This window comes from Papio anubis, unplaced genomic scaffold (genome assembly GCF_008728515.1).
Source record: "Papio anubis isolate 15944 unplaced genomic scaffold, Panubis1.0 scaffold605, whole genome shotgun sequence".
Taxonomy (NCBI): domain Eukaryota; kingdom Metazoa; phylum Chordata; class Mammalia; order Primates; family Cercopithecidae; genus Papio; species Papio anubis.
In genome coordinates, this window is record NW_022166272.1 from 14,051 (window position 1) to 24,688 (window position 10,638).

At 42.6% G+C, this 10,638-nt stretch overlaps 2 protein-coding genes and 1 non-coding gene across 3 annotated transcripts; 2 read left to right on the top strand and 1 right to left on the bottom strand.

Annotated features, from left to right (window-relative positions):
• Positions 1–333: 333 nt before the first annotated feature.
• LOC116273365 lies at positions 334–4,723 on the bottom strand. Its single transcript, XM_031662395.1, has one exon. It carries the CDS (start codon positions 3,255–3,257, stop codon positions 2,538–2,540), a length of 720 nt encoding a protein of 239 aa, XP_031518255.1. The 5' UTR covers positions 3,258–4,723; the 3' UTR covers positions 334–2,537.
• A 3,992-nt stretch (positions 4,724–8,715) lies between these two features.
• Positions 8,716–8,787, top strand: TRNAQ-UUG. The gene has a single exon. It is a non-coding gene; the product is annotated as a tRNA-Gln (tRNA).
• A 1,068-nt stretch (positions 8,788–9,855) lies between these two features.
• LOC110742351 (protein FAM182B-like) lies at positions 9,856–10,420 on the top strand. Its single transcript, XM_021933602.2, has one exon. The coding sequence runs from the start codon at positions 9,926–9,928 to the stop codon at positions 10,418–10,420; it is 495 nt and encodes a 164-aa protein (XP_021789294.2). The 5' UTR covers positions 9,856–9,925.
• The last annotated feature ends 218 nt before the right edge of the window (positions 10,421–10,638 follow it).

Sequence of the window (10,638 nt, forward strand, 5' to 3'; positions counted from 1 at the left end):
ATGGAGCACACCATCCACCAGGAGAACCACAAGATGCAACAGAAATAAGAACCCTGAGAAGCCTGCACAAAGAATGAGGGGCCCAGGGGTAGCACCAAGAAGGTCCCTGTCAGAGACCAGCTTTGAAGGGAGACAGAAAAGGCTCTTGAAGGCCTCAGCTGCTGCAAACCTCCTCAACAAATCATATTTTACCTTCAGATATTTGCTAAAGAACACTACCTATTGGATGAGCAATGGTCCATTGATAATAATTATCCCCTCACTGTACCTTTCTTTACAATTCTCAAACTGCTCTCGGGTCCAGTGTCTCATTAGAACCCCCATATAATCACATTTTGCAAATAGGGAAATGAGATCCTGTGATGTCACACTGAGGTTTGCAGTAGTTCCAGGCTAGAAAATAGGGAGCACTTTCACCTCAGCCCTGCATATGAGGCCCAAAGTTCCTTTTCTGGGAGGGGGTTCTTAAGACCATCCAGCAGCAAAGTCTTCTTCTTCCTCCTTGGGCTTCTCCACACCTGTGTCCAAATCCTCCTTCTCCTACTCCCTTGTTCTCAGGTACCACTACAAGTTGTTGGGCAGGGAGACCTCCTGCTGCTGCTCGTCCTAGGGTGCATCCTCCAAAATGGATGCATTGTGGTTCAGCCAACACCTGCACCACCTGCAGCCCAGGGCTCCTGTGTTTAGGGAGGGTCTGGGGTACCTCCCTATCAAATGGAGATGCGCTGGGGCTGCTGCCTTTGCTTGAGCCCATGTCCAGGTCATCTTGGCAGTGACCAAGGGTGCAGGGCCCTGGGGACAGGCTAGAGGGCTGCAAGGGCAAAAACCAAGAGGATGAGGGGATCACTGAGTCAGACCACGTGTATTCACATCCCAGAGACTAGCTGCAAGACCTGGGAAAGCCTGGTTCACCTCTCTGGGCATCAGTTTTCTCCCCTGTAACATAGGAGATATAACAGTTATCTCTAAGCTTCACAGCAGGTAATGTGTGCAAAGTACTTTGCACAATGCCTGGCATATGATAGGTGATCATAAACAGGGCTACTGTGATATCATCATCTGAGCTAGGTCACTCGTGCACTTCTCCAATCCTTCAGGGTTCCCCTTTGTCCCTCACAGGGCAGCAGCAAGTGAAAGGGATACCCCTGGCCTTAAGGAGCTCACATCTTCTCATTTCCCAGGGGTCTCCGTCCAGTGCCCACACATGCCTGGCATGTAGTAGGCACCTCATCCACATCTGGTGAAAGAGTGGAAAGAAGGTCATTGTCGTGTATTGTTTGGTACAGAATCTGCAGTAGGGAACAGAGAAGTGGGTGACTGTGGTTGTGCCCACCAGTTCCTGTCCCTGAACTTTCAGGGATCAAGAGGCCTTAGCAAGTCGTACAAGGGAGTGGGCACTGTGTGGTGGGACAGGAGGCAGGTACTAAGAAAGGCAGTGGGGTAAGGAGAGGAGTTCTGCCTGTGGGGTCTGGGAGATCCTCCACTAGAACCTCACCAAGGGCCCTGGGCAGGTCATCCGTCCTCCCAGAATCTCTCTATGCTCCTCTGTATAATGTGGCTAGCCTGGAAGAGATATTTGCACAATCATGTTCAGAGCAGTATCATTCACAATAACCAAAAGGTGGAAGCAACACAAGTGTCCATGGATGGATAGATGGATCAACAAAATGCTGTCTATGCATAGAGTGGAATATTGTTCAGCCTCGAAAAGGAAGGAGATTCTGACACCTGCTGCATCAAGAATGAGCCTTGAGGACATTAGGCTGAGCAAAATAAGCCAGACAAAAAAGACAAATGCTCTATTATTCCACCTTTCCAAGGTACCTAGAGTAGTCAAATCCATACAGACAGACAGGAGAAGCGTGGCTACCAGGTCCTGGGGAGGGTGGTGAATGAGGAGTTGTTTTTTAATGAGTTACAGGGTTGTAGTTTTGCAACATGAAAAGCATTCTGGAAATTGGTTTGTGAATGTACTTAATGTCACTGAAATGTACACATAAACATAGTTAGACAGTAAATTCTATGTTATGTTTATTTTACCGCAATTTTTATATTGGGGTAGTTATGCCTGACTTCTTGCATTGCTGTAAGGATTTCATGAGATAACATATAAGGAACCACCCAGCATGTTGCCTGGCCCATAGTAACTGCTCAATAAATCACAACTGGATGCTACTGAAGATAAAGTTATCTGACTTCTGTGAGACCTGCTCTCCTCAGTTGAAAATTCTTCCAACAAACATTAGATGAGACCCTATTGTGTTATACTGGGTTCATAAATAGCACTCCTCCTTTTCCCTTCCCGCAGAGTAAAATGAATAGAAGACTCTTCTCTGCACCCGAAAAGCTCAATGCTGATGGTGAGAAGGGAATGCTGGGTGGAGGGGTTCCTGGAACCCCTGTGAGGGTTGCTCTTCCCTCAGATGTCTAGAAATGAGGCAGGGTCCCTACATCTTCCACCCCCAACCACGGTTGCCTTGCATTTCCCAGCTGGCTCTATAATTCCTAGAAACTGCCACTTTTCTGCTTCCATTACTTCATGGTCCAGTCAGCACCATTATCATCATCACCATCATCACCATCACCACCCTTACAATCACCATCACTGTCATCACCATCACCATTCTCACCCTCACCATTCTCACCATCATCAGCACCAGCATCTTCACCATAACTATCACTATCATCACCACCTTCACCATCACCATCCTCACCATAATAATTAGTGTTACCCTCCCCATCCTCATAATCATCATCGTTATCATCATTACCATCATTATCATTATCACCATCACCATTCTCACCCTCACCATTCTCACCATCATCCTCCTCATCATCACCATTATCCTCACCATAACTATCACTATTATCACCGCAACCGTCACCATCACCATCCTTATCATCACCATCACCACTCTCACCATCACCATGTTCACCTTTACCATTCTCACCATCATCATCACCATCATCATCCTCAACATAACTATCACTTCATTATCATCACCTCCACCTTCACCATCCCCATCCTCACCATCATCATCATCTCCATCACCATCACAATGATCCTTGCTACATGGAACCTTGCATTCTGGGTATAAGGGTTCTTGGTTGAGGTCATCTAACACATCTTGTAGGATAGAAACCCCACCCCTCAGGGTCTCACAGTTGGTGAAGTAACTGATTCTCGTGAAGTCATGTTCCTGTTGGTGATGTGTGATGTCACAAGACCAATAAATACGGGCTGAAGCCCATGGCATCACTTCTTTTTTTGTAAAATAAGCTCCATCATCAGTAGTGATTGTATGATAGCAGAGAATAAGAACTCAGCAAATGTAAATAATTTGATGCTATGAGAAGGATATGAAGGGGAGTCCATATTCCAATATGCGTCTATTCCAGTGAGGGCAATTCTTTACCACTTCCATGAAGGAAGGGAAAGAATATTATTACAACGTTACCAGAAATCTGTCTGGCCTAGGCAAGTTAGTTCCTCTTTCCAGGGTCTCAGCATTGCTCACTGTCGGCAGTTAGGGCACTCATCTGGGCAGTAGGCAACACTGGTGCAGGGAAGTTCATGTTATTGGAAACATGTAGCATCTTTTCCTGCTACCATCATCACATTGTCCATGAACCCACTGGGCAAACGCCAAGGAAGCTGGGAAAAGCGGCTGACTGGTATCCACAGACCAGCCATCATATGGCCGTTTTATTGGTAGCCTCTCCTACTCAAGGATACTAACACGAGGTTCTCATAACCAGAATATAATCATCCATATCAGGATATCCACATTCACCCAGCACTACTGTCCAATCAACAGATGCTATAATGTCATCCAAATGTTCTCAGTTGTGCCCTAAATACATTTTTATTTTAAGTTTGTAATCCGGGATCCAATCCAGTACTTCCCATTGCATTAATTGCCATGTCTTTTAAGCTCCTTCAACTTCAAACAGTTTCGCCTTATTTTTCACAACCTTAAGAATTTTAAAGAGCAGAAGCATTTCCTTCTGAAGGATGTGTTCACCTTTTTCCATCTGATGTTTTTCCACATCCAGACTTAGGTCATGTATCTTTCACAAGAAAACCACAGAAATAATGCTATGCTCTTCCTAGGACATCACAGCAGGAGGCACACGATCAAGTTTGTGCCAGATTTCTCCACCACAAAGTCATCATTCTTCCAATTGTAATTGATAAGTATTTAATATGAAGATATTAATATACATACACACTAATGTATATTTATATGTAAAATATATACAAAATATTATTTCAATATCTAACCAATATAAAAGTTATTAATTAGATATGTTTAATTTCATTTCCTACTAACTCTTCAAAATCTGGTGTGTATTGTACCCCGACATCACATCTCAGTCCAGCCTAGCCGCATTTCAAGTGTTCAGTATTCATATGGCTGTGGCTACCATATTTGTCAGGGCAGCACTAAAGCACTAAAGAACTTCTTTCTTGGAAAAGTTCTAAGCTTTCAAAGTGTTTGGCAAATACATTTTATAAAATTCTTCAGAATCCATGAATAGGCAATTACACATTTAGTAAGCCATAGAATCAAACATGACATTAAAAAGCGAATCCCTTGACAAAAAAGAAGGTAGGCAAAATTTTCTTCAGAACAAATGGAGAAATCAATGATGATTACCTAACATGCCCATTATTATTTATTAACATCCTTCATTAATACTCCCAAACCCCATCAACAGGTAAATGAATAAACACATTGAGGCCTATCTGAACAACGTCCCAATTCCTCACCATTCTTACTTCTTTTGCAAGCAGAAAAGACTCAGTATCAGCAAAGACTATTTGGATAGTTTGTTCTTATGACAGTAGTTGTAATTTCCTGGAGGTCTATGTGATATCAGTTATGTACTTCAATACCTTCACAAGTACTTTTCCTGTTTGGCCATTTTCTGCAGTATATCCATGCTTCCATTTTCTCTATTCTTTTATTTCTATCCTAGACTTTTCTTTCATCCTGTAATTCTTTATCCTAAAAATACTAATTGAAGGATAACATCACAAAATACTATATTTCTCTAGATGATACTCCAAATTGATACCTAATATACAGAAATGACTATCATGGACATAACCCACAACATGTGAAATGCATGGCTCATTCTACTGACATTAAAAAGGGAAGTTAATGACAACTGAATTTCTAGTCATTTTCCACCCAAACAGTTGCTTATAAAATGGCAGGGAATTGTAGGTGTGTATGTAGTGGCCATTTTTTGGTGGGGTGTTCAGGAACTCTCCTCTTGAGCCCCTCTTTTCTTTGAGGAATATTTCAATGAGCACCAATTGAGTCTGACACAACCTACCAGCCCCAGCCCTGGAAGTGAGCATGATGCCCAGCTCTGGCCAGAGACTCTACCCTTGTATCATAGCAACTGATTCAGTACTTTTCTTTCGGAATCAACAGGAAGAACTCTTGCTTTTTCTACCACTGTGGTGTGCAAGGACAAAGTAAAGTGGGTTATTTGTAGCACTTCTCTCTACAGAGAGAGAAGAAAGTCATCTTCAGAGGCAGAAAATGAGGTTAAAACACAAGGAAAACTGTCAGGAGAAAGAAGAACATTTCTTGATGATTTCATATAAGCCCCTGGGTCCAGCTATGCATGACAGTGACTTGGGTTAAAGCTCTGTCACTTATAGGAACATTGACTTAAACATAAAATAAAGTATTACAAGCTATGAACTTTTAGATGAAAATACAGAAAAAAATCTTTGTAATATTCAATTAATTAAAAATTTCTTAGATGAAGCCCGAAAAGCACAATGCACAAGAACAATTAATAAATTGGGCCCCATCAAAATTAAGAGCATCTGCTATTTGAAAGACAGTGTTATGAGAACAAAAAAGAAAACTCAGACAAGGAGAAAATACTTGCAAATCTCATATCTAATAAGGGATTTGAATCCAGAGCATATAAAAAACCTATTAAAATTTAATATGAGAAAATAAGCAAAAGAAAAAAAAAAGGAAGAAGCAAAAAAAAAAATGTGAACATACACTTTACCAAATATATACAGATGGCATGCAAGTACATAAAGAGACACTAAATACTTTTAGGCATTATGAAACTATAATAAAATACTATTGTAAACACGAAAATATCTAAAATTTTAAAAGAAGGCCCATACAAAATGTTGGCAAGAGTGTGGAATTCTCATATACTGCTGATAAAAATATAAAATGGTACAACCATTTTGGCAAACATTGTGACAGTGTCTTAAAACTAAGCCTAAACCTATTAGCTATTACATTCCTAATATTTACTCAAATTTATAAGAACTTATGTACATGAATGTTTATTGCAAATGTATTTGTATAAGTCCAAAACTGGAAGCAATGCAAAAACCCATCAGCAGGCAAATGTATATATAAGTTGTGACCTAACCTCACAATAGAATACTACTCAATAATAAAATTAATGACCTATTGATGCCTGCAATATAGCAGAATCTCAAAATAATTATGCTATGTGAAAGATGCCAGACCCCTCCAAAAACAGGTCCATGCTATACTTTGTTTATGTAAATGTCTAGATGAGGCAAACTATTTTATAGTTACAGATTGTTGATGGCCAGGAAGGGTGTAAAGTAGGAAGGTACAGAAAGTTTGGGATTATGAAAGTGCAAGGGGCAACTTTTATCCGTGCTGAATATGTTCATTATTTTTATTTTGGCGATGGATTTGCAAGTACGTATAAAAAATAACACACCACTGGGCACGATGGCTCACGCCTGTAATCCCAGCACTTTAGGAGGCCGAGGCAGGTGGATCACGAGGTCAGGAGATTAAGACCACAGTGAAACCTCGTCTCTACTGAAATACAAAAAAAATTAGCCGGGCGCAGCGGCGGGCGCCTGTAGTCCCAGTTACTCGGGAGGCTGAGGCAGGAGAATGGCGTGAACCCGGGAGGGGGAGCTTGCAGTGAGCCGAGATCATGCCACTGCACTCCAACCTGGGCAACAGAGCAAGACTCTGTCTCAAAAAAATAAACAAACAAACAAACAAAAAATACACATACAGTATTTTTGTTTCATTCTTACAAAAGCACAATTACTTGCTAATGCGATGTGTGTGCCTGTTGGACATGCAGCACAACTTTTCAGATCTTAAAATCGGACTGGATCTCAACCACTGGACCTGATTTCCTATTCCACACTGACTTTAGCACAATACTTGCTTTTATTGTGGTAATTAACAACACCCACCTTAAAGGTAAAGAAACGTACTTCTAACTACTTTTGAAACTATGAACTGCTTCAGGCTAGTAGTTCTTAAGGTCTCCAGCAAATGCTGCTTTGTTTCCCTCAAAAATACACAGCCTGGGCAACATGGCAAAACCCCATCTCTACTAAAGATACAAAAATTAGCCAGGTGTGGTGGTGCATGCCTGTAGTCCCAGCTACCCAGGGAGGCAGAGGCTGCAGTGGGCCTAGAACTTACCACTGCACTCCAGCCTGGGGGACAGAGTGAGACCCCCATCTCAAATACACACACGCACATATACATACTCACAAGCTATCCACTGGTGCCGCTGTCAGTTAAACACAGTATCTCAGGGCACCTTAGCACACAAGTGTGAGAGCTGTGGTCCTAAACACTTCAATTAAAAGTGAAACATCTCTGGCTGGATTTTTAGAATATTTACTTTTTAATGTTTTTATACTATATATTTATTTTTTACATTTTAATTAATTTATCTGAATACAAGAATACAGACATTTTGAAAGCAAAACAATGGAAAACATGCCCTGCAAACACTAATCAGCACAAAGCTCATCTTGCTATGTTATTATTGATAGATCAGACATAAGCCAAGAAACATTGCTAGACATAAAATAGATTTTATGATGTCAGTCACTAGAAAAGTATGCCAATTTTAAATATGTACAAATATAAAATATCCCTTCAAATTATTTACTACAGAAACTGATACAACGAAAAGAAAAATAGGCTAATCTACAATATAGATTTTAACATTCCCTTCAATAAGTGACGGAACCAACAGATAAAATCCATGAAAGGGATATTTGATGAACACAATGAGCAAACTTGACATAAACTGACATACACAGAAGCCGACACTCAACAACTACTGAATACACAACCTTTTCCAGTGTGTGTGTCATATTGAACAACATAGATGATATGTTGGAATTTAAAGGGACTCATCACAGAATATTCAGTTGTGGTATTTTGCCTAAACTTGTCTGGCCTTCAACAGGGTTCAAATACAGTTAAATTCTTATTTCATCTAAAGAGTCCTGTCTTTTTTTTTTTTTTTTTGGTACATTTTACAGCAACAATCTAAATTTACATAACAACTGAACCTAGCCCTTGGAACTTGAAGTTTATTCTAGCCAAAGGCACATTAAACTGTCTAAGTAATAATGTCCTTTAAATTGTTGTCCCCAGTTCCAATAATGGAGTATAGCTCCAAGAAACTAACAGACTATTTGTTCTACATAGCATACATTCTGTGTTACATCAAAACATGGTATAAAGCCTTGAAATCAGCAGCAGAGAGAAAATGAGATCAACAACCATCTAGCTATGACCTCACTACTGAGTAATGATGCTTTTAGCTGACTCTTTACTTGATTCCTAACTGCTTATTTCTGGCAGGGAAGCACTAACCACTGACCAAGCCGACCTTTTAAGAAGTGAGCAGCCAGCAGGTCCCATGGTGTAATGGTTAGCACTCTGGACTTTGAATCCAGCGATCCGAGTTCAAATCTCGGTGGGACCTCACCATATCTTTGGCCGGGCGCGGTGGCTCAAGCCTGTAATCCCAGCACTTTGGGAGGCCGAGACGGGCTGGATCACGAGGTCAGGAGATCGAGACCATCCTGGCTAACATGGTGAAACCCCGTCTCTATTAAGGGAGGCGGAGCTTGCAGTGAGCTGAGATCCGGCCACTGCACTCCAGCCCGGGCGACAGAGCGAGACTCCGTCTCAAAAAAAAAAAAAAGTGAGCAGGACGAACAGGCTCCACCACCAGTGATCAGTTTAACAAGCTGCAGCTCTAGTCACTGGCTGCAACTCATATTGTGGGTGTCAAGAGCTCAGAATTAACATTGAAATACTACTGACTCCAAAAGAAACCCAGAAATCTCTGGGAATCCAGCAAAGATAGAAAGGGTCCTCTCAATGGTCACCACTCACACTTTGCTTTGTTTTGGAAACTATTTTATTACATATGGAGAATATCACAAAAGTATGCCTGTTCCTCACTGTTAATGCTAACCCCAAAATGGTAAGACTCTTGCCGGTTGAAACCCCCAGGCTCTCACTGGCCCTTCAACAGAAGACGGTGAAGTCACCTGCAAGAGTGATTGATCACCCAAAAGCTTCCAGGCTGGACGAGTCAGGACTCAGTTCTTGCAGTTCCCAAATTCACAGTTCTCTTGGGACATGGTTATTTATGGAGCTCCCAAAGATGAGCAATTCCACCCAGGAAATTCTGTTTATAAAAGATTATTCACATCTAATTATCTCAGGAGACATTAACACAGCAATGTTGCAAATTTCCCATTAATTGTTAATCCATGGAGAAAAATTGGACAATTATTTTTTAAAATATGAAAAGCTTCATACAATAAAAATTCTACTCCCATATGTGATTCAATTTCTATTCATTAATGCCGGAGAAGTTAATAATTACGAATTGCCAGTGGTAAAAAATAAATAAATCATTCATCATTGGAGATGTGCAGAATGTTTAAAAGAAATACAAATTTGTTATTGGCTTTAGGGCGTTTTATGCTTTCCATACGCTCATGGCTCTGTATCTCTCTCTCTCTCTCTCTCTCTCTCTCTCTCTCTCTTTCTTTCTGATTTGAGTTTCTTTTGATTTCTCCTGCTTAGAAGTGGCGAGAGAACTTTGGATGCGGAACGTGGAGGAGGAGGAACACGAAGTAGGGGTCTGCACGTGGGGTGGTGAGCGCTGTGGGTGCCCAGCAAAGACTGCCTGGTCCACATGCCGGAGGGGTCTCTGCGCCCCGGTAGGCATCGCAGCTGATGATGAAACTTTTGGCGTGGCAGAAGAGTCTCCACAAACTTTGGAAGGTGTCTGCTGTATCCTCTATAGCCGTGTATCCCTGCTGAGGGTGATCTTCTGGGGGAGCGGAAAGTCCCCCTCACGGGCCAGGGCTGGCTGGCTGGAGACTCTTGCACAGCGCAGCCCCGGCGGAGGTGCAGGCGGCACGGGCCACGGGGTTAGGGGAGCCCAGGAGCCACGGCGCCAGCGCTCGCTCACCAACAGCTGGGCCCCGGTGTCACAAGTGGATGTGAGTGATGCCTCCTTGGGGCCAGAGGCGTCCCAGGAAGGCTGCAGACCACGGCTGACTAGCGGGCAGCGTGGTGGCCACGATGGAAGGTGACGGGGTTCGCAGCGCCAGGCGACCCAGCAGACCGCAAGCCCAGGCATCCCGAATTGCGAGCAGCACTGCGGGGAGGCCCGGCGCTGGTGACGCGGTGGCCAGAGCACAAGGCCCACGACCCAGTCCCAGGCGCCAGCCCATCGTCAGCTAATTTCAGGAACCGTGGGCCAGCTGAGACCCGGGCCTCATGGGCAGGACAAAGGGCTGAGGGTGCACAG

Bases quoted from the DNA above. Each gene is read 5' to 3' on its own strand.
- LOC116273365 (XM_031662395.1), bottom strand. From the start codon at position 3,257: ATGCCATGGGCTTCAGCCCGTATTTATTGGTCTTGTGACATCACACAT.
- LOC110742351 (XM_021933602.2), top strand. From the start codon at position 9,926: ATGCGGAACGTGGAGGAGGAGGAACACGAAGTAGGGGTCTGCACGTGG.